At 54.9% G+C, this 24,507-nt stretch overlaps 12 protein-coding genes across 12 annotated transcripts; 4 read left to right on the top strand and 8 right to left on the bottom strand.

The window, feature by feature from the left end:
• Nucleotides 1-448: 448 nt before the first annotated feature.
• Nucleotides 449-2,027, bottom strand: VTN31DRAFT_2153 (uncharacterized protein; the record flags this gene model as incomplete). The annotated part of the gene is made up of 4 exons (XM_069402290.1): nucleotides 449-975; nucleotides 1,037-1,387; nucleotides 1,462-1,824; nucleotides 1,880-2,027. 4 exons carry the CDS (start codon nucleotides 2,025-2,027, stop codon nucleotides 449-451), a joined length of 1,389 nt encoding a protein of 462 aa, XP_069257249.1.
• A 269-nt stretch (nucleotides 2,028-2,296) lies between these two features.
• VTN31DRAFT_2152 (mitochondrial 54S ribosomal protein uL24m) lies at nucleotides 2,297-3,416 on the bottom strand (the record flags this gene model as incomplete). The annotated part of the gene is made up of 2 exons (XM_069402289.1): nucleotides 2,297-2,932; nucleotides 3,000-3,416. 2 exons carry the CDS (start codon nucleotides 3,414-3,416, stop codon nucleotides 2,297-2,299), a joined length of 1,053 nt encoding a protein of 350 aa, XP_069257248.1.
• Nucleotides 3,417-4,711: 1,295 nt separating this feature from the next.
• On the bottom strand, nucleotides 4,712-4,995 carry VTN31DRAFT_2151 (uncharacterized protein; the record flags this gene model as incomplete). Its single annotated transcript, XM_069402288.1, has 2 exons — nucleotides 4,712-4,912; nucleotides 4,993-4,995. 2 exons carry the CDS (start codon nucleotides 4,993-4,995, stop codon nucleotides 4,712-4,714), a joined length of 204 nt encoding a protein of 67 aa, XP_069257247.1.
• Nucleotides 4,996-6,471: 1,476 nt separating this feature from the next.
• VTN31DRAFT_2150 (uncharacterized protein) lies at nucleotides 6,472-7,354 on the top strand (the record flags this gene model as incomplete). Its single annotated transcript, XM_069402287.1, has 5 exons — nucleotides 6,472-6,539; nucleotides 6,607-6,634; nucleotides 6,752-6,949; nucleotides 7,005-7,139; nucleotides 7,199-7,354. The coding sequence occupies 5 exons, from the start codon at nucleotides 6,472-6,474 to the stop codon at nucleotides 7,352-7,354; spliced, it is 585 nt and encodes a 194-aa protein (XP_069257246.1).
• Nucleotides 7,355-7,977: 623 nt separating this feature from the next.
• VTN31DRAFT_2149 (uncharacterized protein) lies at nucleotides 7,978-10,576 on the bottom strand (the record flags this gene model as incomplete). Its single annotated transcript, XM_069402285.1, has 6 exons — nucleotides 7,978-8,760; nucleotides 8,824-8,873; nucleotides 8,926-9,086; nucleotides 9,137-10,116; nucleotides 10,174-10,267; nucleotides 10,329-10,576. 6 exons carry the CDS (start codon nucleotides 10,574-10,576, stop codon nucleotides 7,978-7,980), a joined length of 2,316 nt encoding a protein of 771 aa, XP_069257245.1.
• Nucleotides 10,577-10,755: 179 nt separating this feature from the next.
• Nucleotides 10,756-12,141, top strand: VTN31DRAFT_2148 (uncharacterized protein; the record flags this gene model as incomplete). Its single annotated transcript, XM_069402284.1, has 4 exons — nucleotides 10,756-11,011; nucleotides 11,074-11,144; nucleotides 11,211-11,329; nucleotides 11,388-12,141. The coding sequence occupies 4 exons, from the start codon at nucleotides 10,756-10,758 to the stop codon at nucleotides 12,139-12,141; spliced, it is 1,200 nt and encodes a 399-aa protein (XP_069257244.1).
• Nucleotides 12,142-12,238: 97 nt separating this feature from the next.
• Nucleotides 12,239-13,552, bottom strand: VTN31DRAFT_2147 (uncharacterized protein; the record flags this gene model as incomplete). The annotated part of the gene is made up of 10 exons (XM_069402283.1): nucleotides 12,239-12,261; nucleotides 12,318-12,396; nucleotides 12,463-12,525; nucleotides 12,593-12,681; nucleotides 12,754-12,805; nucleotides 12,873-12,980; nucleotides 13,038-13,100; nucleotides 13,154-13,240; nucleotides 13,295-13,442; nucleotides 13,503-13,552. 10 exons carry the CDS (start codon nucleotides 13,550-13,552, stop codon nucleotides 12,239-12,241), a joined length of 762 nt encoding a protein of 253 aa, XP_069257243.1.
• Nucleotides 13,553-13,819: 267 nt separating this feature from the next.
• VTN31DRAFT_2146 (uncharacterized protein) lies at nucleotides 13,820-14,622 on the bottom strand (the record flags this gene model as incomplete). The annotated part of the gene is made up of 2 exons (XM_069402282.1): nucleotides 13,820-14,518; nucleotides 14,569-14,622. The coding sequence occupies 2 exons, from the start codon at nucleotides 14,620-14,622 to the stop codon at nucleotides 13,820-13,822; spliced, it is 753 nt and encodes a 250-aa protein (XP_069257242.1).
• Nucleotides 14,623-15,043: 421 nt separating this feature from the next.
• VTN31DRAFT_2145 (uncharacterized protein) lies at nucleotides 15,044-17,776 on the top strand (the record flags this gene model as incomplete). Its single annotated transcript, XM_069402281.1, has 3 exons — nucleotides 15,044-15,169; nucleotides 15,227-16,057; nucleotides 16,106-17,776. The coding sequence occupies 3 exons, from the start codon at nucleotides 15,044-15,046 to the stop codon at nucleotides 17,774-17,776; spliced, it is 2,628 nt and encodes an 875-aa protein (XP_069257241.1).
• Nucleotides 17,777-18,132: 356 nt separating this feature from the next.
• On the bottom strand, nucleotides 18,133-19,439 carry VTN31DRAFT_2144 (uncharacterized protein; the record flags this gene model as incomplete). Its single annotated transcript, XM_069402280.1, has 3 exons — nucleotides 18,133-18,923; nucleotides 18,984-19,345; nucleotides 19,405-19,439. The coding sequence occupies 3 exons, from the start codon at nucleotides 19,437-19,439 to the stop codon at nucleotides 18,133-18,135; spliced, it is 1,188 nt and encodes a 395-aa protein (XP_069257240.1).
• A 251-nt stretch (nucleotides 19,440-19,690) lies between these two features.
• On the top strand, nucleotides 19,691-21,195 carry VTN31DRAFT_2143 (uncharacterized protein; the record flags this gene model as incomplete). The annotated part of the gene is made up of 3 exons (XM_069402279.1): nucleotides 19,691-20,716; nucleotides 20,775-20,882; nucleotides 20,944-21,195. The coding sequence occupies 3 exons, from the start codon at nucleotides 19,691-19,693 to the stop codon at nucleotides 21,193-21,195; spliced, it is 1,386 nt and encodes a 461-aa protein (XP_069257239.1).
• A 139-nt stretch (nucleotides 21,196-21,334) lies between these two features.
• On the bottom strand, nucleotides 21,335-24,157 carry VTN31DRAFT_2142 (uncharacterized protein; the record flags this gene model as incomplete). Its single annotated transcript, XM_069402278.1, has 1 exon — nucleotides 21,335-24,157. The coding sequence occupies one exon, from the start codon at nucleotides 24,155-24,157 to the stop codon at nucleotides 21,335-21,337; it is 2,823 nt and encodes a 940-aa protein (XP_069257238.1).
• Between the last annotated feature and the right edge of the window lie 350 nt (nucleotides 24,158-24,507).

Below are 24,507 nucleotides of genomic sequence, written 5' to 3'. Positions count from 1 at the left end.
AAACAGGATTTGGCTGATCTGCAAAGTGAAAAGCTGCCATCACCGATGCAGGTTGGTCACTTGTTAGTCTCCCGCTAAGACCAACCAAATCCCGCCAGGTCGCGATGTGCGTCAATATCGACCTCGGGAGCCTGATCGAGTCGTCCAGGGTCTGTCGCGGTAAAAGATTGGACCACTTTGGCCGGCACCTTGACCATAATTCTGATTGATACTCGACTGACTGTGAACGGTGATCAGAGGCTTACAGCAATGCAAGGCAATACATAGGTTAAGTCATTAGAGGTAAGTATCTTTGCTCGGAGCTGAGCAAGTGGCCAATATCTATTGCCTATGTAACTACTATTTCTTTTGCAATTTGCACGTTTGTCGTATACACAGACATTTCCCCAATTCCCCAATTGGCCCATGACTTTCAACTTCAAAGTGTTCATGCCATCGAGCTGCTATGCTACGCTTCATCCGAAAGAATGGCTTCTTCCGCTTCACTGCCCAGCTCCTCTTGAACCAAATCCCGGTCTCCCTCATTCTCGTCGTATTCTTCACTGTCACTGCCACTGCCGTCACTGTCATCGTCATCACTGCCCGGCTCGTAGTCTTCCTCTTCCTCGTCTTCCCGGTCCTCCAGCTCGCGCTGTGCCTTTTGTAGCTCACTCTCCCGTTCTTCGGCAGAAGCAGCGCCCTCCGCTCCTTTCTCCCCTTGGTATTTCTTTGCGCGGCGGGCTTCCGCCAAACTGGCATCTTGAAGTCCATGTCGCTTGACGTACGCGTCGAGCCCCGCATAATCCGCCTGATCGATCATGGAGAACTCGTAATCCTGCGTCGTCTGATTGGATGCGGTCCGCGTGGTGATGATGAGGTTGAATGTGCGCTGCAGCACCGATGTGTACGAGATGGACTCGATATTCTCAAACGCAAAGAAGAGCAGCGGCTTCTTGAAGCCGAAAAATATTCCCGTGGACAGGAAGAACAGATAGCCTAGTTGACGTTAGTATCCCTGCCCGGGAATGCGAGATGGCATAAGAGGTTGAGAAATCACCTTCTTTGCTGCCCCGGAATGCTTTCACATGATACGCCTTCTCACCCTTGCGATGCGCTTCCGGCATCGCGCTCACAAACTCCTTATCTCCCGGCCGAACCACCTTGATCGGGTGCAGGCTTTCGTTGAGCACGCGCCGAATAAGCGCCTCTGTCTTTTCCCGGTCGCCAAACTGCTGGCCGGCCCCGTTGTACGCGGATTTCGGCGTGCCATCCGCCACCGTCCAGACCATCGGCTCGAGGGCGGCTTCGCCCTCCGGGGCGGGAGAGATCCCATCTCCATATCGTGGGATGATGCAGAAGTTGAACTGCCGCTGAGATTTCTCTGGCACGGGTAGACAAATTACGTGTTCTATACTCGGGAAATAGTCAGACGAGAAAGCCATGAAGGCGAAACGGGAGGCCACTCGGGACAGGAAAACTGACGGATATGGGATACTGGAATCCCGAATTCAAGCTCCTGAGAGCTCTGATTCCTAGCACGCACCGCGCCATTCCGCCCCGTCACCTCCAGCGTCAGCTTCTTCCGCTGGGGCACGGAAAAGGACACATCGTTCATGTAGAAGAGAAGGGACTCATTCGGCGTCGTCAGGGCGACCGAGCCTGCGGTCGCAGCGGGACCTCCTTTGACTGAATCTCCATTCTCGACGATCTTTCGCTTCTTAGGGTTCGGCTCCTCCGGGGTGGACTGTGACTGTGCGGCGGCGAGCTGATTCTTTAGTCGTGTCTGTAGCGCAGATGTGTAGCGCGCAATGTCCTCGAAAAGAGGTCCATGCTCGGGTGACTCTCCTGTAGGATCACACTGTTAGCAGACATTGGATGGCATGAACACGCGCAGTCTTACGGATCGCATCGAAAACTCGCTTTCTGAGATTCAAATCTCCGGCAAAGGCATGGTCGATCAACGCCTGGTCGACCGCGGGCACTTCCCGAGACTCAACCGCCGGCGCTGGGCGCTGCTGGCCGATGGTATTGATGGCTGCAAACGCCATCGCCAACCTTTATGATCGGATTAAGCGAATGACAAAACGACAGGACATTGATTTCCAAATGTCGAAAAACCGCCTTAAGAAGAGGGAGTGTTGAAGTGATTTATTTCGACAAACTCGAAAATCTGACCTTGGCAACGCGACTTCACCAGTCGGTTGGAATAACAAATTTCACTGGCGTTAGAGCTGAGTGAACCACACCAAATGCACATTCAGCTAAATCTACAATGAATACATCCTAGTATACAAGAGTTGCCATATCAGACCTGCCATCACCCCTCAGTAGCTTTCCCTTTGCTCTTCATAAAGTTGGCAATGAAATCTGCCGTCTTGTCATCCATGATGTAGTTGCCATCCTTATCCAGCTTCTTCCTTCGCTCCTCAGCCGCCTGCGCCCGCTTCTGAGCTAGCCATTCGGTGCGCGGCGTCAGCAGCGTCCGCGACCTGCGGTACTCCTCCTTCAGGTCCTCCAGTCGCTTGGCCTCGGCCCACTCCGGATCGTGTCGGATTCGGTACTTGGAGTACTTGTTCCGCAGCTCGTCCAGGATGCTGCTCTCGAATGGAGCGTACTGCAGCGACGGCACCCAGGTGGGCGTCTCAACCTCCATGCGCAATGTGTCCCACTCTTCGTCCTTGAAGTTTGGCTTATCGGCCGGCCACGGAATCTCGATGTTCTCACCCGCAATGTACCGCGTGTGTTTGGGAATTCTGGACCCGTATGGCCGCTCAATGAACGGCCCGCCAGCGGTGACTTTCTCGACAATGACGTCCCGGACAGTTCCCGTAGCCGGATCCTCAAGCGGAACAACCAGGCGCACGTCGTCGATCGGAATTGGCAATTCCATCGCATTGAAGGGACGTTTGCTACCGTACTCTTCGTTGAGCCATGGCGGGATGTGGACATCCACCTGCGACAGCCATCAGAATGCGATCCTAGCCTGAAGCGTAAAGGTATGAAGGGATTTCGTTGCATACCATGTTGAGGTCCTTCACCGTCACATGCTCCGTCTCCTCATCGACTGACACGACCTCGCCAATTTTGCCCTTATCCTTGCCCTTCATCAGGCATACTCGATCGCCCGGCGCGATGTTGATATACTGACGTCGGAGATGCTTGGGGATCTTGGGAGGCTGCACGGCCATTGGTGTTATGGCACCGTAATGACTCGCCTGGACACCCGCATCGCGCTTGGGAGCAAGCGGCCCTCGCATCCAATCTTCCCATCGGTTCTTCTTTTCTTCGCGTTCGGCGTCGATCTTCAAGCGGTTCAATTGGAACTGTGACCGGAGCATGTCCCGCAACTCCTCATGTTGCTGCTTTTTGGCTGCAATTCTGGCTTTCCGTTTGGCCTGATTCCGGGCCACCATGGCCCGGCGAATGACTCTCTCCATGGCTGCGTTGCCGATGCAATTGGGATTTCACGGAGCCGTCGGACATCGATGGAGCGGAAAACATCTTGAAAATTATCACGTGATCACGGCCCATCTCATCCACCGATTGGCCCGAATTAATTCGCCTTTGAAATTGATCATATATATCATCACGAACATTATGATCAACCTTACATACTCAAGTCATCAATTGAAGTTATCGATGATTTGAGGAACAACTACATTGAGCCTGATATTGTGTTCACCAACCGCACGTGCTTGCAGTTTGACGCTCCGTGCACTACTAGGCATTCTCACCTTTGGTGCGATCTGGAAAATACTCTCATGCCGAATTAGTCGAGTGAAGGGGTCCGACGTTGATTGAATTGATGAAACACAATCACTCCTAGAATCTATTCTCCTCGAGTCTGAAACCAGGATTGATTGCGGCATGGAACCTCGACACAGCTGCATGGACGGAGGTGGAACTTCAAGCGCAGCTCTTTGAAAGTTGGAACACCCTTGAAACACTAACAAAAGTCCAAGATAGAGACAACTTTGATCCAGCCATTGTGCTATTTTTGTCTGTCTGTAGGTACCTCTAGGTAGCAGATACGTATCGTCAGATTTGAAGCATTTTAAAGTCCATCATCAGTCCATGGTTCCAATTGTCAATTGGTACTCCGTAGTCCGTACTAGAGTCTCGAGCAGCACTCGAGACAATGCGAGCAATCGGAACACTCTCACTGCACCAACCAAGAACTACTCATCAGTACGGAGCAAATCCCCAATGTCACCAGTTTAGCATCTAGTCGCCTTGAGCTCGATCTAAGAATAACTTGGAGGATATCTGTGAGGGTGTCTCCCATGCTAGCTTAGAATCCCGAGTGCTGCCGAGGCGACTTAAGCTCTTTCCGGCCTCTGCAGAACGAATCGTGGATGATGGATATCATGGCAGGATCTGTTCGACAAACAGCCTGTGCCTGTTGCTTCTTAGGGATATCTGGGATTTGCTGATGCGGCAAGGCAAGATTCCCAAACTCCCTAACACAGAATTTCAAAGCTTCGCGAGCTCCTTGGCCCTCGGCGAATTTTCTCCTCGACATCGGGAGTTTGCTTGAGTTTGCCCGACTTCTCCGGTTGAGGAAGCCGACTTGATGAATCTCGATGCTGCGCATTCATTGTCGAAACGTTGGACAATGATGTATGTTCCTCCGGCAAGAACCATATATAGGTTTACACTAGATGGACAGAGCTCCGAGCAGCTAGTCGAAGGCCTCGGAATCGCGCCTGAAAGATGGGCCTCCGGCGTAGCTTCACAAATCTCGGATTCCACGAACCCTGCGCCATGGTGAATAGAACTGAGAGATGGATTTAGGGGGATCTAAAAAGGCTTGGGCCAAGGTGGCTGTCAACAAAATATGTCGAGTAGAAGACGAATAGAAAATCCTGAGTAAGGATAGCGGGACTCGACAAGTTCCATCGGCCCCAAAGCAAATGCTCCGACAGTGGGAGAGCTGTTCCCCAGAGACAAGTTCCAGTCAGTGCGCCAATCCCAACGGGGGCTTCCAATCAAATCCAGAATGTTCACACTTGCCATGAATCATGATCGGCCATGATCCTATGGGATGGCGTTTTGAGTGGAGCTCAGGCACCAAATGGAAGATGCCTTGCGGGGATCTTCCTCGCGGTGGTGATCAGCATTGATTCACGAAGAACCTGAGAGCAGCACAGGACGGATTCGATGGAATCCTCTGTGGCGATGGAAAAGAAGCGGTGCAATGGAGTCAGATGATTTTGCCGCATATACGGAGTACTTCGAGTTTGTCTTATTTTCATCGTGGTTTCCCGTGTACTTCTGGACGCCGGTGCGATATGGACCGTCAGCAGGCCTTGCATGATGAGCTGTCGCGGTACAATGCATTACCATCGTACCAAACAGCCGATAGGATCGTCTGTGCCGTGCATCGGATGAGCCAGGCCGAAAGCGATTTTCTGCTTGCCGTCTACCAGCCGGGGGAGACGAGGCCCCGCGATTTCCGCGATACTCTCCCGGGAAATGGTGGATGAAAGGTTCGAAGCAATCGCATCGCATGTCGCGGTCACATACCAGGTTACCGGAAGATTGCAGTACTTAATTCTTCCAAAAATCATTGGATCAGGATCATGGACATTGGATCTGCACCGTCATCCAAGAATCTCAACTGGCCGACATGGATGATGCCACCTCATGAAGCCCTTTTTTGCCAACAGCATGCCAGAAACGAAGCATGAAACCTCCATCATCGATCCTTTCCTTGGTGCGTAATGGCTTTACGGTAACTTTGTAAAAAATACGGCACAGCCACTCCTTATGTAACCAGCACAGCCACAAACACACTCTACTATGTATGTATGTCCTATGAAACCACAAGCCACGGCCTCGATGCAAAGCCAAGCCCTGTGAATGTATGAGAACGGTACCAGTGTTTGAAACCTGAGATGGCTCAACCGGCGGGAAAATTGGCCACATAAATAGCCCTGGCGGTGCCAGAGGGGCGGTATGCATCGGGGGCTCTCTGAACAAGGGCTGATACAGCAGGAATTCTGAGGCCTGAACCCCGTGACCGCGAGACTGGTCAAATGAGCACCCACCGCCCAAAAACGCCAAAAACTGCGTAGTGTGTCTCTGTGGTCTCCCCGACTCTCCATCCCCGACTGCTTGAGCCTCGTCTATCAACCTCGTCCTCTCCCCCAGTTTCTCTCCTTCGCTGTCTCCAGAAGGCCGCCAACAACCCGCTGTTGGATTGTGAATTCTCCTCGTTTCTGCTGTCTCTTGTGTGCTGGGTTTCTCCTTGTTGTCGTTGGGGTTCTTTTCTATCCTTTTCGTCATTACCTAGAAGATCGGTGAGTCCGCGTCCTATCCTCCCTCGCGGCCAGCCCGACCTCTGTTTGATCATCGAACACGTCAATCACCATCCTCTCCTTTTTATCTCCTATCCTCCTCAATCATCCCTCTGACACCTGTTGACTCGATGCTGGCATCAGACTGGCCGCTGGCGTGAAGGTTCAAGAGCTGACCTGGAGTCCAGATACCATGGCCGAGATCCGCCGAAAGCTGGTCATCGTCGGTGACGGTGCCTGCGGCAAGACATGTCTCCTGATGTGAGTGTTCAACTCTGGCGTGGCGTCCCGTCGAAACCGTTTGCTAATATCGGCTGTTCGATACCAGTGTGTTCTCCAAGGGCACCTTCCCTGAAGTCAGTTCCCCCTCCCCCTGCCCTGCCCTTCTATTTTGGGCGAACAACCCTTTACTGCCGAGACTCATCTCCATCGTCGCGGACATCGCGGACATGACATACTGATGACCACCGCAGGTCTACGTTCCCACTGTCTTCGAGAACTACGTGGCCGACGTTGAGGTTGATGGCAAGCGCGTGGAACTGGCACTGTGGGATACGGCAGGTCAGGAAGACTATGATCGTCTGCGTCCTCTGTCGTATCCAGACTCGCACGTCATCTTAATATGCTTTGCCATCGACTCGCCTGATTCGCTGGACAACGTCCAGGAGAAGGTCGGATTCTTCCCTTCGTGGTCGATGGGAGACGTGACTGACACCATGACAACAGTGGATCTCGGAAGTCCTCCACTTCTGCCAGGGTCTTCCCATCATTTTGGTCGGATGCAAGGTTGATCTGCGGCATGACCAGAAGACAATTGACGAGCTCAACAAGACGTCTCAGAAGCCCGTCACATACGAGCAGGTGCGTGACCGCCCCCAACGCGGGCTGTCTGGTGATGAACCGTATTGACCGTCGAACAGGGTGAGGAGGTCCGCAAGAAGATTGCGGCGTACAAGTACCTCGAGTGCTCTGCTCGCACCGGCCAAGGTGTCCGCGAGGTCTTTGAGACGGCTACCCGGGCTGCGCTTTTGACCAAGACCAACACCAAGAGCAAGAAGAAGTGCAGCATCCTGTAATTTAGGTCATCGGTTTCTTTTGTTGCTCCTCTATAATTTTCTCCCTGTTTCTATCTCGTTAAACTCTTGTTTGCTTTTGAATGGTCTTTTTGCTGTTTTGTTCGTTCCCTCTCGTCTTTGCACGAGTATCCCAATCCCATATTCCTAGCGATATCAGCAGCTAGAGAAATGGGACAGACCACACAAAGGGGCAAACAAAAGTAACCTTGACTTTTCCTCTTCTTAGCAGCCTTCAAAGACCAGACACCCGAGAGAGAAAGCCCGGGCGACCTCCCCCGATGGCCTCTGGAAGCCGAGTCGATCACAGCAAGCAAAAAGAACACGCGCTACAGATTCCTACCTTGTCCTCACCTCGCCCTCTTCCTCGCTGCTTGAGTATTGTCAATCATTTATCACCCTTCATTGCATGACTACCTTTTTTTTTCCTTTTTCAATCTCCAACAACAACAACAGCAACGAAGACCGTTATTCTTTTGCATGAAAACGGCGTGACTCGTTCATTCGTTTTTTTATTCGTTTATCGTTCCAAGTTCCATAGTCTGATCAAGGTAGCTACCTACCTAGGTAGGTAGGTATATAGGTACTATCTACAAGTAGCATTGCTTGATGGCATGTAAAATGTTTCATCGACTCAAACTCAACAACCCCTCGACATATCTCCGGGAGTCCAACCCCAGAGCCAGACCTTCATCGGCAATCCTCGAGGCACCTACATCCTCGGGGACGGCGGCGCTGCTCATCCTCCGACTCATTGGCGAGGAAACCCCGAGGCCGATGCCGCCGAGGATCGGCGATGAGGGTGATGCCCCGCTGAGATCGCGCAGGAAGCGGAGGCCTCCTCCACTGCCTCCAACGCTGCCGGTGCTTGTGGCGCGGGCGTGGGCGGATTTCGAGGAAGAAGATCTGTGGATGAGAAATGCCTCGCGCGGGGGTAAGGGATGGTCGTTGTCGGGAGGGTAAGGGAGTCGCATCCAGACAACCCACCATCCGCCGCGGGGGATTTTACTGGCGCGTTCGGATTCGTATGGGCGTGTGCGGGTGCGAGTGTCGAGGTATGTGCGGAGGAGGAGATGGTGGACGTTGAGCGCTTCGAGGCGGGTCCACGGCGTTGTTGTCTGAGAGGAGGAGGAGGAGGAGGAAGTGGTGGGTTGGGGTTGAGGGTCCGGTATGCATGGGATGGATGTCCGCACAGTGTGGTTTGCAGGGTCGTAGATGAGGTCGTAGATGGGAGTGGACTGAGGGTTGAGGGAGAGGCCTATTCGCCGGTGGAAGTTGGAGGGTGCAGTGGAGGATAGGAGCGGTTTCTGTAGCGGGCCGAGGAGGTGGTGGATGATACGGTAGAAGGAGGATTGGGCTAGTGAGGGGGTTTCGGGGTCGAAGAGGAATGTGAACATGAATGGTCGTCGCTGTGAAAAGTTTGAGTGAGCTTTCGTTCCCTTTGTCCCTGCAGTGGTAGAGGGGAGGCTTACGGTGTAGATTATGACTTGGAGTTTCTGGTGACGGGGTTTCCCGGAGGCGACTGTCGCTGGGTTAGAACATGGGCTAAGCGCAACAAGGTTGTCCAAATATACCTTGATCGCCCGCGAGTTCCACATGTAATGTCCTCACCACCGTTCGTGGGCGCCTGTTGTTTTCGGCGCTGAGCTCCTGGCTGTCCTCATCTGACCAATCGTCCTCTAGATCATCTCGAAACCCGATGAGAAATCGGCCTGTGTCGTCATTGCTCGCGCTGCTATGTTCGGGTTAGTCTGTCAGGCGGCAAGGCTTGTAGTCAGCTCTTACTTGAGTTCCGTGGTTCTGGTGGCATCTTGGGTCTGCGATTCAACCCGCTCGCTGGACGTCATGGACGGAAACTTCCACGATGTGCCGTAGCCGAGAGTCAGATACTTCATCAACACGTCCGTCCCGGATTGGGACTCCTCCGTCTTGGTTGCCTCAGGCTGAGACTGCGTATCTTCGGATTTGGCCGGCGGTGACGCAACAACGAGCGGCGGTGGGATTCCCGGAGAGGTCCTGCCGCTCCGGGTTGTCTGCTCGGCTCTTGAGTCGGTGTCAGGCTGGGTGTTGGTTGCTGATTTGACCTCCGGCTTCCGGCGTCTTCTTCGACTCCTCGTCGAAGTAGGGTTCTCACCCACGCCGTACGCCGCTTCCCCGTATCGGTAAATCCATTCCATCCACTGGGAGATGCGGGCGACGGAGGACCGAGAGAGGGCTCCTACGCCAGTGAATATCACGCCATCAGAAGGGCCTGGACATTGATCTGCTCCGAGCCATGGAAGTGCCTTCGAACCGCCGCTGGTCTCCGCGGATGACTTGGGCGGCGCTGGCTCGCCGAACCTCGACACTACGAGGTCAACCAGTCCGTCCGTCCGCGAGGCAAAATCCTCAAGCACCTCCCGCTCACCGCTGCCCCATTCTTCTTCTCCGACCCCAACCCCCAGTTCGCCGCCAACGGCCAGCTTGATACCATCGAAGATCTCCACGGCCGGATGGCCGTTCAATAGCACAACCCAGTTGCGTAAGAATCTGGTCCAGAACCGGTTGAGGAGTTTGCAAAAGACCGATCTCCCCACACGCTCGTAGAGACTTTCCAACGAGACGTCATGATGCAGCAGGAAGATGGAATGGGCCCGCCGGAGCTGCTGGATGAGCGATTGAGGAGGATATACCTCACGGGAGGAATACTCGTAGCGAGGCACTGTGGATGCATCAGACGCAGAGCCCGTGCCGTTCGTCACAGGAAGCCGGGTCAGGTCAATTCCCTTCGCGTCCATCATAAGCCGGCGTTCATATATTTAGAGTGAGCAGTCAGATCTTACGGCAAGAATCCACCAATTTGGCTCTAACTCGTGGAGCACGATTCGAGCCTCGTCCGTATCAACACTCTCTACAGGCTTTCCATTCGAAAAGTTCCTAAAGCCCCGTGCAAATAAGCATGTGTATCTTGATCCCCTCATCCCCCGCGCTCGCTTACTTGGCAAAGTTCACCATGCCCTGTGCCAGACCGATCTGGCGAAGCCGCTCGTTGACCTCATCGCCATTTTCGGCAGGGGAGGTCGGCTCTGCGGATGCGCTCTTTGATTTGGATCGCGATCGCGTGGCTTTGGAGGAGTAGAAGACAATCTGGTCCCCGATGGAGTCGTCGCCGGAGCTCAGGCGCGGGTTGTAGATGGCTAGAAACGACGGCTGCGCGGGGATGACGGTGTTCTCCCCATCAGGCATATTTTATCAGCTTCAACTGTCCATTGAACGTGAATTAATTGCCCATGGTAATTCGAGTTGGAGTGAAGTCTTCATGATGCTCCTCTGGATCACGTGAAGGTTGAGCTACGGAGAGAGCTCCAGTAGTCACTCTGTCGTTGTTGGCTGGAGATGAACTCAACAAGCGAAGAGTTGTGGACATGCACCTTCTCTACCGCAGTCCCTTGCTCCTACGGCCTCCATGGCGGTGCGGCGCTGGCGTCGCGAAACGATGGAGCTCCTCTGCCGCTCATGACGCGCTGCGCATCCTGTTCTGCGGCTCCGACGAGTTTAGCATTGCTTCGCTGAAAGCTCTCGCGCAAGAGCATCGGCAACGACCCGATCTCATCAAGTCAATTGATGTGGTCTGTCGCCTAGGGAAGCCGGTTGGACGAGGGCTGAAGAAGATCCGGGAAGGTATATGACTATAGTGTCTTCTGAAATTCTGGAGAGTTATTCCTACTAATCGTCCAAAACAGTGCCGATCAAGGGCGCCGCGACGGAACTGGGCCTCCCAATTCACGAGATAGACACATTCACCGGCTGGACGGTATGAATTCGCAGAAACCCTCGCGCAATTCACGGAGCCTAACTGGCAACGAATGACTACTAGTAGCCTCCCAATGGGCCCATCGACCTCATCATCGCCGTGTCGTTTGGCCTATTCGTTCCACCGCGACTTCTCAGGGCGGCAACATACGGCGGGCTCAATGTCCATCCATCACTACTGCCGGAGTGAGTATTACGCTGAGCCGTGATACTCCGTTCTCATACTCATGGGCGCCCTTATTAGCTTCCGTGGCCCGGCGCCGCTCCACCATACACTCCTTGCGGGGCGGAGATATACTGGAATCACGCTACAGACCTTGCACGAGAAGCATTTTGATCACGGGGTGATCCTAGACCAGACGCCACCGCCGGGACTGGAGATTCCCAACCCGGACACGTGCACCGTGCAGGATCTGCTCGCTGTGGTGGCTCCCAAGGGTGCGGAGATGCTGGTCCAGGGCATTCGGAATCGGCTATATGTCCCGCCGCTAAAGCCCGCGGGCTGGCGCGCTGCCGCGCAGGGTGAGGGCGACCTCATTCATGCGGCCAAGATCACGCCGGCAGATCGCCACGTCGACTGGCGGTCGTGGTCGTCTCAGACCATCCGTCGACGCTTACGGGTCCTCGGCCCGCTTTGGAATACCGCACTCACCCCGGGTAAGTCATTCAAGAGCGACTCGCCGACGTTCCAGAGTAAGCGGATCATCCTCAATGACATTGAAGAGGTGGCGGACCGGGTGCCGGGCAGTGAAGCGTTTGCTCTGCTTCCCGGCGTGCCGTTCATCCGCGGGCCGGTCCCGACGCATCTGCCCAAGGGCGATAAATCCTTGTACGTGTACAGTTCGGACGGGAAACTACTTCGTCTGCGGGAAGTCAAGGTCGAGGGCGACCAAGCCAACAATGGGTTCGTCGCCGCGCTGAAGGCCAGGATGTTGTCGCCCCGGACCGTCCGCATTGAAGACAGGGAGTTTGGTCTCTTTTACAATCCCCTCTCGTGAGTTTTATGGATATACCATGTACAGTATGCATAGAAAACGTTGATATGCTAGCCCCCAAAATGTACGCATAGCGTGTCATTACGATAGAGAGCCCGCTCTAACGCATGGTAAGACCGGAATCTGATTCAATGTTAGTCGATCGTTTCCTAATCATCACTTAAATCGTCGCAACATACCGATTGCGATGGCTTGTCCCGTAATGGACGTGTTCTTGGCCACTGAGACGCACAAGTCCGCAACCTCGTCGACCTCGGGCTGGATCTCATCTCAGCATCGAGCTCCCTCATGAAGTTCGTTTTGCAGGATATAATCAGCGCTTACGGCCTTATTCAAGGGAACATTATCTATGTATCCATTGATCACAGACTCGGGAAATCGGTGGCCCTATGGGTCACAATCAGTAAATCTCGATCATCGTACCCCCGTCCGAATGAAGGTAAGCTCCACTCACCCAATCCGTGAGAAGCAGGCCCGGGCATAGGGCGTTGACGCGGATCTTGGGACCGTGGGTCTTTGCCAGGCCTCTCATGAGATGGATCGCTAGAGAACACAGTTAACAAGGGGAAGAGTTCCTCTTGACCGCCTCAGTGACAGAAAAGCAGGAATGCGTACCTGCAGCCTTAGCGACCGAGTAGGCCAAGCTACTTCCTCCCGGGATGAGGCCCTGGCAGAACCCGTATCAGTTGACGAGAGCCGGGTGAGACGAGGGACACCATAGACCTAGGACTTACCGCTGTCGACGCGGAGATTAAGAAGGCTCCTCCGTCGGGATTCGCGTTGAAATGGGGCACCGCTTCGCGGAACAGGTGGAAATGGCCCTTGACATTGACTGCCCAGGACTGTAATTGTCGTTGAGCACCCCTTTGAATCGCGCGGGGAGAAAGAGAAATAATCACCTTGTCCCATTCGTCTTCGTTCATGGCATACAAGTCGCCAAAGTTGGTGATTTTAGTCCATCCCTAGAAAGTAATATGAGCATCCTGTCAAAGATAGCGGATAGAATGGAACGCACAGCATTGGAGACTAAAATGTCCAGTCCTCCCAGCGCCTCCACGGCTGTTCTGACGATGCGGATGCAGTCGCTCTGGACTCCTGTATCCTACCACTGCAGGGTTAGTCTCCGTAATCTTCAGATTCAAAGCTAAAGACACACCCCTTGGATGATGATCGTCTTGACCTCCGGATACTGAGCATTGATCTTGCTTACGACCTCCTGCGCCGCAGTCTCATTGGAGAGGTAGTTGACGGCAACGTTGGCACCTTCGGCGGCGAACTTCTCCGCTATCGCAGCTCCGAGGCCGCTTTTATCACCGTTAACCATGCTTGTTCGAACCCCAGTTAGAGATGAGGGGCTGACTAACCGTGAGCCACCAGCAACGAGGACGTTGCGGTTCTTCAGAGAGTATCCCATGATGGTCACTTCAAATTGTTACTTTCGCGTTCATTCGATGGTCAAATTGAGGAGGAACACAGGTTGTTGACAGCGTGCTAGTTTACGAGTCGGACGCGATCGCGATTAATATATATACCCGACTCTCCGAGGTACCGAGGGTGGGGTCGGCGTGCATTGCGAGCAGTTTGGCTTCGGACATAATCCATGCCCAGCGAGCTTTACTAATTCATGCTCGAATTGACCACTATTGGCGATGGGGGGGTGATCTATCGTGCCTCTAACCCTCTACTCCACCAGTGTTCCGGCGTACTCTGTCTCGCGCATCCCTCTCCAGGCGCGTTTTCCCGCCAGACTCGGCCATTGCACCAAGAACCGGTCAACAAATGGGAGGAGGATCCTGCCTGACAGACTGAGAGTCGTGACGCGCGCCCAGGATTCGATAAAAATCGTCCGTAGGGGAAAGATGCTCGGTTCGCGCATGCCAATGCCTGTCACCGCATGGATAAATCGGATCAACTTGGCCGCAAGCACCACACATACCGCCGTTGCCGGTCCGTTGGTCAAGATCAAATCGGGGTAACGGGGCACGCCCTGTGGCGGTCTCTGCGGGTGTGTCCCGCGGAGAACGCAGAGACAAACCCAAAAGCATTGCAGTGTGGAGAGCGGCGCGGTTAGAAACGACTGGTGTACGCGGCGGGCGCGTGGGACGGTGATGATCGAGTACGATCCTGAGTCGCGGTACCGTTCCTGGAGGGACTTCTCAAATGCTGCGGCCTTTGTGGCGCTGAAGCTATCTCCAGTCGTTATCAGGTACGTGCGGTGGGTGTAGACGGTGGGGTCGAGCGGCAGTCTACGGAGCATGGACAGCATCTCCGCTGTATGGCCGCCGCTGCCAAGAACTATCAACAGATGCGTTGGATCATGCCGGCGCCGGGTCTTGGGAACGCGGAATTGCTGAGAGGATGATAGTATAAGGTGGATGATCTTGACGCGGTGAGCTTCAATCGAATGTCGCGACTTGCAACGTGTCATACCAGAAGCAAACTCAAGAGAGTTGAGAATAACAATAGTATCCACGCCATTGCCATGGTCCTCTTTAGTACTCTGCAGGGCCCATTGACTGAATTCAATGGCCTCCAGGACCATTTTCATGGCCGGCTTCTGGCTTAGAGCTAAGAAGATGACATCAAAAAAGCATGGGGAATCTGCGGGCCTATGTGGATGTTTTGACTATTCCATTCTGGGTGTTTTGAGTAAACCTTTTCCGGTTAGCGCGATCCCGGTTTCGGGTTGTCGGCGTTTATCCTGCAATATGTTTTTCTCCTCGAAGAGGCTGAAGAGGTTTCACGCGACGAGCAGTGCAAAGCTTTGGCTGTATGTGCAGTATATGTGACTGCTTATTGAGAGATTTATTCTTTTGCCTGTGGTTGTCCTACCCGTTGTTCGCCCATGACTAGGCATTTCGCCAGAATCGGTCTCCTTACGCGTCAAACCACCACATAGCATGACATGGCTCCCCTTCTCTCAAAACGACTGCGCTGCTTCTACTGCAGTCAGCGCTCAAAGGAACGATGGTCGCCGTCGACCCGCGAATGGCGCTGTCAACAGTGCGAGGCTGTCAACTATCTCGATGAGGTACGGTCCCGTCGGAGGATTCGCATGACCGGTCGGTGCCTAACGCACAGGAAATAGGATGGAGAGATCACCGACCCGCCAACAACGGCGACAGATTCTTACTCGGAGAAGGTAGCCAACAGTGCAAGTTTTTCCTTTAGTCAAAATGATCGGGATCACTCCGGGCTCTTCTGCGACAGATGTGTGCGGAACCAGAATATCCTAATGAAAGCGCTGGCGTCTTACCTGCCCGACCCAGAGGACCCTCATTACGCGGCGTACGAGCGGGAATTTCCAAAGTTTCGAAGAAATATGGAGGAGCGATACCCGCAAGTGTGCGAGGCGTGCGAGAGTCGGGTGAATCAAAGGATCCGGCAGGCCGGATACGAAGCGAAAGCCGACCATCTCCGACGCCTCATGGAACGCAGCAAGGCGAGCCGCGCGGCAAAGAAGGCCCGTAGTCGAAACTGGCGGAATCTTGTTGTGTCAATCGGTGCCGTGGCCCACTGGACGAGTGTTGTCGGCCAATTGTCATGGAATCTAGTAGGCGTCAGTGGTGCAAGCGATCGTGTGCTTATCCGAATCTCTTCGCCCTTGGTACTTTCTGCGATATCAAGTGCAAGAGCAGTGCTTGAGCGGTATGAGTGCACGGCGGACGATCTTGCACCACATGCAGGCGTCGCACTGATCATGGGCATTCTGTCGTGTTGGTGGAACCCGACTCTCAGGCACAAGGTCGAAGGGAGGAACGGGCGGTTCGTTGGGCTTTTCCAATATTACCAAGTCCAGCTGATCGTGTTGGCGGTCCGTCTCTTGGTATGGGCGCTGCTAAAGGATCCCAAGTCGAATGGCATCCAGGACACGGCCCTATTTGCTTTGCACGTATTCATGATCTTTTTCACCGTAGTGGTAGGTTTCATGGTGTAGAGTGTCTTATTTTGGGCTAACCTTTTCTAGGGTGTCTTCGCGGGCAGAAAAATCTTGCGGTACGACACGTCACCGTTGGTTATCTGGTCAGACAGCAGTCTGGCATCGTCTCCGCGAAGCAATCAACGAAGAGGTGACAGTATCAGTCCGACCGCTCCCAACCGTCGTGAGCAGGACCGGAGCCCACATAATTTCCAACGATTTCCTGTCGAGAAACTAGGATCTCCCCAGCAGAGTCCCCCAACACCGTTTTCTTCGATACCTACGCCGCCGCCGGAAGAGGACGTCATGGACTGGACACCTTCAATACGACAGGACCTAAGACCCAAACATATCGTGCAACCCCAGTCGCCCTCGAATATCCCTCCGCAAAAGGCACCGTTCTATGGATCTCTGCCGGAAGCGCCTAAACCACCATCATGGCAGCTACGCAACCCAGTTCCTCAAAGGACGCAGCCGCAGCGCAGCCTAGAAAACCCGTTCAATCGTCCCAGCTTTCAGTCATCTTTCCCAACAAAGCAATCGTCGCCTGAGTTTGGTCTGCAGTTGGCGCCGCCAAAGTTCTTCCCGCAGTCCGACTACAATGCAACGACTGGCTTGGAGAATCTTTTTGACAAGACCTTTACCATCCGGACGCCAGAAGATGAGCCGTCCGAGACGACAATGCCACAGCAATTGCCGGAGACTCGCCGGGTCCCATTGTGGCTTCAGGTCCTCCGGGTGTCTTTGCTCTCAATCTGCCTGATCTTGTTGAGCCTCAAACAAGTGAAGCTGGCCAATTTCACTGGAGACTATGTGGAGATGGTGGCGTTGGTCAGCGCGATCCTAATGGCAGGGTTTGCGCTCCTGGAGAGCTTGAATAAGCAGGTTATGAAGGGCAGGGAGATTGCGGCGTCGATGGTAGAACTAGTCGCGGCGTTTTTCTTGGCCGTCCGCCGGGGGTTTGCCCAGGGACATCCCGACGGCTCTGGGGTGATGCTCCTGGGGGTGATGACAGCGCAGGAGGCGGTGCGGCTAGCACTTGACTACTGGCAGGCAAGGTCGTCATCACCACCGAAACCTTTGAACGATTCATCTGCCGGAACCGAGCCAAAGGTCGAAGCGCAAGACAGCCAAACGGCGTTATCTGCCTCGTCCCCGCCTCCGCTCTCCTTCTGCACCACGCAGGCCACCTCATCCTTCGGGGACCAACAGGAGCAGCAGGAGCAGCAGACCTCACCATTCACCCCCGTGCTCAACAGCCGAACCCTACTGCTCAACAAATTCGAAACCGAGTCGGAGGCTTCCGAGGACGTCTCAACAATTGACTCGGACACGGAGACCGTGATGACATCGTACACGAACCGAACCATTCGGTACATGAACCCCTTTGCACCCCCAGAGGAACAGAAGAAGCAACTCGCTTCGGCCTCTCAGAAACCGGTCAGCACGGGCGTTTCAAATGAAACTCCGACACGTCGGCGAACGGCGCTGGGATCCGGCATGCGCGGACTGAGCCTGAACGATGACAAGGACGCCCCGACGGCCCCCTGGAGCTACACGGGACGCATGACGCGCAGTCAGGCCGCGCAGCTCAACGCCATGAATCAGCAGCAGCAGCGCACCGGGGGCAAGACGGGTAAAAATAAAGGGATGATGAACGGCGCGGCGGTAACGGGTACAAGCCAGTCGCGGCGGTATCCGAGTCGACGGAACCGATAAAATCAGACACTTGTTGACCTTTTTTTTTTTGTTCGCTGTTTTGTTTTGTCTATTTTCTTACTGGCTGGGTTGTAGATGGGGGAGTTCAACTGGACATTGATTTGTTTCTCGTGTACAATGACATGATGAGTGACGACGTTACGACTAGGATTTTGTCGGTGGTTGGAGGTGTATGTACGGTGGTGTGCATTGCTTTTAGGTTCTCGTCAGCATATGTATCTAGCGAAAATTCTTTCCAGACTGTGCAAAACTTTTTTTTTTTTTTTTTAGAGAATACTATATCCTGATGCAATATGAAGGTCTATCTATCATAAACTCATCAATCGAATGGACACGTTCTGGAGAGCTAGTGGTTTTTACTGTCCATACTTTGGCCTCGTCGGCAACCCCTCCGGCACCGGGGGCAGCGCGCTGCGGGCAGTCGATCGCGCATTCTGCGCCATGACGGCATCCATGATGGTCAAGGCTGCCATAGCCTCAACGATGGGAACCGCGCGGGGAACGACGCAAGGATCATGCCGGCCTTTAGCCTCGAGGACACCTTCCTCGAGCGCATACGACGCGGTGGTTTGCGCCTGGCCGATCGTTGCGGGGGGTTTGAACGCGACGCGGAAGTAGATCGGGGCGCCGTTGGAGATGCCGCCCTGGACGCCGCCGGAGTTGTTCGTCTTGGGGACAAGGCGCGAGCTCCCGTCCTCGGCGACCGTGAAGGGGTCATTGTGGCTCGATCCAGGCATCTCGCAGCCGGCGAATCCAGTGCCGATCTCGAAGCCCTTGGTCGCGGGGATGCTGAGCATTGCGTGCGCGAGTTTTGCTTCGAGTTTGTCGAAGCAGGGCTCGCCGAGTCCCCAGGGCGGGTTGCGGATCACGCAGGTGACGGTGCCGCCGATGCTGTCATGGCTGTCGCGGTGGGCTTCGATGACGCGCGCCATCCGCGCGGAGGCCTCTGCGTCTGGGCACCGCACGGGCGCGAACGAGTCTACCGTCTGTCGGTCGATGGTGGCGATTAGTTTTTGAAACTCCGGGTTGATGGCGTAGTTTGATGGGAAGAGGTGCTCGTTGCCGACGGACGAGACGAAAGCGACGATCTCGACACCGTGCGCGAGCTTGAGGTATTTCTCAGCAATGGCGCCGGCGGCGACGCGCCCTGAAAATCCATTGTCAGACTTGACCCTTTGAGAGGGAAGAGGACGAAGGCTGAAATTACCAATGGTCTCCCGCGCACTGCTCCTCCCTCCCCCACTGCTCGCCTTGATGCCGTACTTCTCCAGATACGTCAGATCGGCATGGCTGGGCCGCGGGTACGCATCCATGGTGTTATTCCCGTAGTCCTTCGGTCGCTGGTCCTCGTTGCGGACAATCATGGCAATCGGTGTGCCCAGTGTGTAGCCAAACTCGGTGCCGGACTGAATCTCCACGCGGTCCTTCTCGTTGCGCGGCGTCGTCAGTGCGCTCTGCCCGGGTCTTCGCCGGGTCATCTGCGGCTGAATATCATCCTCCGTCAGAGCCAGGCCCGGCGGGCAGCCGTCGACAATGCAGCCAACCGAGCGGCAGTGGGATTCACCGTAGCTATAATTTTTGTTCACATGTTCAGCATTGAAGTGGATTGGGGGAGTGCTGAGGCGTACGTGGTGACCCGAAAGTACTCGCCAAAGGTTGACATGGGAACTGCTGTTCTAAAGCTTTCGCAGGAGCAGAAAATCGAGCAATGACAGTATCAATTGCTGAACTTTTCGACCTCTGACTCAACTTTGCGATGTCGGAGGACGCCATCATCAGATAAAAAGTTTATTTCCCGATTTGGACTAGCTGATCGCGGGGCATACTAAACCTTAATTGGAAGCCTTACTTATCGTTGAGAATCTCTAAGCTGCCGAAGCTTAGCAGCAGAGCAGAGCTCATCCATTGAGCCCAATGCGTCCACTATGGCGGTGCGGCCAGTCTGCAGCAGGCTGGAGACTTGGCCCCCGCCTGTTCTATCGCCCTAACTCAACATACACGACGTCGCGCTTCGCCGAACTTGCCAGCCGGAGCTCCTCCAAACACCAAATCTATCAGTCCCTGTCGACAGACCCGTACGTGAACCTCTCGATCGAGCAATTCCTCCTTGAACACGCTCCGAATGACTCCAACATTCTTTTTCTCTATGTCAATCGGCCATGCGTCGTCATTGGGCGGAACCAGAATCCGTGGCTGGAGACCAACTTGGGTGCTCTACGATTAGGAGCAGAAGCTGCTGCGGGAGACGGCGGCGATGAGGTACTCTATGTCCGCCGACACAGCGGCGGCGGCGCCGTGTTTCACGATCTGGGGAACTTGAACTACAGCGTGATCTGTCCACGGGAGACATTTACGCGCGACAAACACGCGGAAATGGCGGTGCGCGCGCTGCGCCGGATCGGCGCCGTCACGGCCCATGTCAATGAGCGGCATGATATCGTCTTGAGCAGTAATGATCAACTGCTTGAAGCGAGAAGACAGAGGTCAACCACTACTGCACTGGATCCCCCGCAGGAAGCATCCCCCAATGCTTTCAAGATCTCCGGCTCCGCGTTCAAGTTGACGCGCCATCGGGCATTGCACCACGGGACGTGTCTCCTTGACTCGCCTAACATTGGACACATAGGGGACTATCTCCGCTCCCCTGCCAGGCCGTATATCCACGCTAAGGGCGTGAGCAGCGTGCGCTCGCCCGTCGCGAACGTGGCATGGGCCCTCAAGGATGCCATGACGGAGTTTTCCATGCAGGCCGTCATCGCTAGCGTCATGGACGAGTTTGCTGCGTTGTACCGCACGGGCGGTGATGTCCTACGCCGTGCGAAGCGCGCGCATGTCAGTGAGGGAGAGCTCCAGGCAGGAGACGAATGGGTGACTGGGGCCGTGGGGGATGAGCAGCTTGATCTGGTGCCATTTATTCGGCGCAATGTAGACACTCTAAAGGTGCGCTTCCGTTTTGCTCATCCCGTAATTCGCGTATCTAAAAAGAAAGATTGTATAGTCTCTCGACTTTAGATTCCTGCAGACCCCAGAGTTCACATTTTCGACTTTCCCGACGCAGGATGATCCCCGTCCTCGACCGCCGCTGCCAGACTTCCTCCCACCATCTGTACGTTGCCCTCTATTGGGCCCTCAGCTAATTGCACGCTAACTTGGTGTCAATTCTTTAGACGAAGGTCTTTCTCCGTGTCAAGCGCGGCTCCATCGTCGACGCTGATATTTCCGTTAGTGAGCAAGACAGTCTTAGTCATGCAAGGGAGGTTCTCCTGGGCCGGAACCTGCATGAACTCACGCAGGGCGTTTGGACTGAACTTTTGATGCAAGCCTTGCGTGACCCCAAATCGGACACAGGTACTGTCGAGCGGAACGCGCTCGCGGCGGAGCTGGGGAGGTACTTGGGCGGGATGTTTGGGGCAAACTAGGATGAAAACTTGTACAGCAGTCATTTATTCAAAGGTTGTAAGTACAAATCGAATCACTTAACCATGAACCCAAGTCCCATTTATGTAGTCGTACAGTGTGCTTCGTTCCAAGAAAGAAAAAAACGTGATCATGATCATATCATTCTCGTTTCACCTCGTTAATGGACACCCGCTCCGCTCGATCGGATTCATCACTATCATCTCCCAGCACCAAATCGCCAACGCCCGCATTGACCACCCGCAGCTTCGCCTTGGGAACCGTATAGGTGACCTGCACCAACCGGCCCTTGGCCGCCGCCTCGACGTCCCAGTCTTCGTCTTCGTCGTGGGCGTTGTCCTCCCTTCCCGGGAAGTAGTCCTCAGGGACGTCAACCGCCCAGTCGCGCGGCCCGCGGCGGAGCTGGAGATAGCTGTTTGACACGCTCACCGGTCGCCTCGGTACCTCTGCTGCTGGAGTTTCTTCATTCTCCGTGACGGGGGGAACAGCGTCCTGGGCTGTGCCTTCTGGTGTGGTCGGCGGAGTGAACCTCTCCCGACTGAACGTCCTCTTCAGACTCTCCATCCACGTCACTGAGGTTTGCTTCAGGTTCGTGCTCACGGCCGAGAATCGGATCGGGGACTCGGGCGGGGAGGTGTCTCTCTCGAAACCCGTGCGCAGCAGAGTCTCCGCTTCTTGCCAGGAGCGTTTTAGGGAAGTGGGTGCCGTCGCGAACGAGTCTGTCGCGCTGGTTTGGTCGAACGGAAGGGGTAGAGACTCGTGGTGGACAGGATGATGCGCGGTGTCCCGCTGGCCGGTCGTCGTTTCTACGGGCTTCTGGCGATCGCTGCCGATGGAATCTGCTTTGGTAGACGGTCCTGAAGCGTCGGATCCAGAAACGAGTCTGATTCTTGCAGAGTCGGCGATTGATCGTAGAATGGATGGTGCGGTTTCGACGGGCGAGTCGGAGGGGTTTGATGATGTTCCCTCCAATTCGTCCCGGGATTCCGAGCTAGGGCGTTCACCATGATCCGCACGATTCTGTGGGATGTTGTCTACGTGCTTGGAGGCCGGGTGAGAGGCAAGTGTATCCACATATGATTCTTTTGCGCGACTTGGTGAGCACTGTTCCCTGGGCAGAGTCTTTGACGGCGGCATGTCGAATTCCTCACGCTCGTCGATCGGATGAATGCTGCCCATGCCATGGCTGCCCCTCCACTGATCGTACGACTGCAGACGGGCCAAGTGGAAAGAACCAGCTGCATGCGACCCTCGTCGAAGTGGACTGGGCATATTGTCCACCAACAACCCCATCTTCTCTGGCTCGGATGCTGTTGCCGCATGCATGCCACCGTACATGGCCTGAGGTTGAAGTGAGTTTGACAAGAAAGATCCTCGCTGTTTCTCCTCCATCATCGGGCCCGGACCTCGATAGCTTGCTGCCATGCCTGGCTCCGTAAAGACATGAGGTCGCTCCGCGCCGAGGGCGAGCTTGCGCAGCTCTCGTTCCCGGAAGCGGCGACGAGCCCAGCGCTTGCGTCGCCAGAAAAAGAGGAGCACGGCGAGGATGACCAGAGCGGCGGCGAGCGAGCCCACGGCTACTCCTACTTTTCCGCCGACGGAGAGTGGGCCACTCGACGAGCTCGTGTCGTGAGTTTCAGAGTCCGGGTGGGTGTAAGATGACAGCCAACTGTTGGACGTGACATTATAAAGAAAGACCCGGGCGTTCGCTTCGATATCCGAGTACGCTCGCTTCTCAGAAGCTGGGATGTTGTAGCCTCCCGCAATCAGCATGACGTCCCCCGGCAGCATCATCGCTGCATGTCCAAAAATCCCATGACCTGGAGACAGATCGGAGCCGTCTGGCTGCGATGGCACGGACCAGGACCAGTCCGGCGTCGTACCCCCATAAACCTCGGGTATGTTTAATATCACCAACTGCGGCTTTGCCGGGGTTGCTGTGTTTGCTATCCAGCCGCCATACACCACCACTCGCGTTCTGTCCGTGGTCATCACCGCGGAATGGCCCGAGCGGGAGTCGACCGGATCGGGGCTCCCTACCGCTATGTCCTTTTGATCGATGTCTTCGACAGTCGGGTCCATGGAACGGAAGCTCCACGCCTGCTGCGGCAGAGACAGCAGCGCGAGACTCGATATGTTGATGAATGCATCCTGCGTGTGGCCGCCGAGGAAGAGATAGTCGCCCTGTTGCAGCACCTTGCCCTCCGCCGTCGTCGACGTCGTCAGTGCTAGCGGCGTGACGGCGGATCCCGCTTCGGCCACGGGAGCGTTTTTAGCCTCGATCGCGCTGACTTCATAGCGGGATGGGCTCGATGATTCAGTGGGTTTCAGCACGGTCAAGACTCGTGAGTAATTGGACATTGACACCCAGTCCGAGTTGTTGTCCCCATCGTCGGTCTGAGGACACAACCCTCCAAAGGTGTACAGTGTCGGTGCACTGCCATTCTTCGATGACGCAAAGCCGAACCCGCCGGCGAGATACCTCGGCCCGATGCCGTCGCTGCTCCCTGTTCCTGCAATGGCCGGCGCCGACGACCAAGCACCATTGCCGACCGCGTCGGAGTCATCCGGGTGGAACGTCCAGATGGTGCCAGGCTCCGGCTCTCGACAATGACCCGCGTACACCACGACGCCCCCCGCGTCGATGGTAAAAGCGACCCAAGCATTTCCCGCGGCATCGCTGGCAAATGGCACACTCTCTTGCAGGACGACGAACGGCGGGTCATTGACTTCAATGTGGGACAGGTTCAGCGCCAACAGCTGCACTGTCTCCTGTTGGTGTTGGTTGGCGGTGGGCTGGAGCAGGTAGGCCCGCGTGGAATTGTGATTCGACTGGAAGAACAATCGCGATGGAATATAAGGCACCATTGCATAGACGGGCTGTTGTTGGCCTAGGAGGCCCAGCAGCAGCACGCCGCCGACGAGCACTGCCCTGCTGCTGCGAGACAGGCCGAGCGGAGGCATGGTTTCATGTCGCGGACACGCAGGCCATGGGATTTTATTTTTTATTTTTATTTTTCCAGTTTCATCAGGCGAACGGTTTGTGTACAAAGTGCGCTGCTGAAGTGCAAGTGTCAAGCAATAATAATAATAAGAGTCCTCGATAATTGCGAACTACTCGGTCGGTATTGAGAGAATCTGTACGGAGTAAACAACAGTCACTGTCTCCATCTCTTTGATGCAACCATGTGCGACCCCAAAAGATCCCGATGATGCTGTTGGACCGAATCATGATCCGTCATGGCCAATCAAACGGCGAAGGTTTGTCCTGGCAAACGGAGCTGTTTACAGTTTGCGATGCGGACGCAGCTGTT

Source organism: Thermomyces dupontii, assembly GCF_041956625.1.
Source record: "Thermomyces dupontii strain NRRL 2155 unplaced genomic scaffold VTN31scaffold_11, whole genome shotgun sequence".
NCBI classification, from domain to species: Eukaryota; Fungi; Ascomycota; class Eurotiomycetes; order Eurotiales; family Trichocomaceae; genus Thermomyces; species Thermomyces dupontii.
Note: the sequence above shows the minus strand (reverse complement) of the source record. Positions and strands in the feature narration are given on the sequence as shown.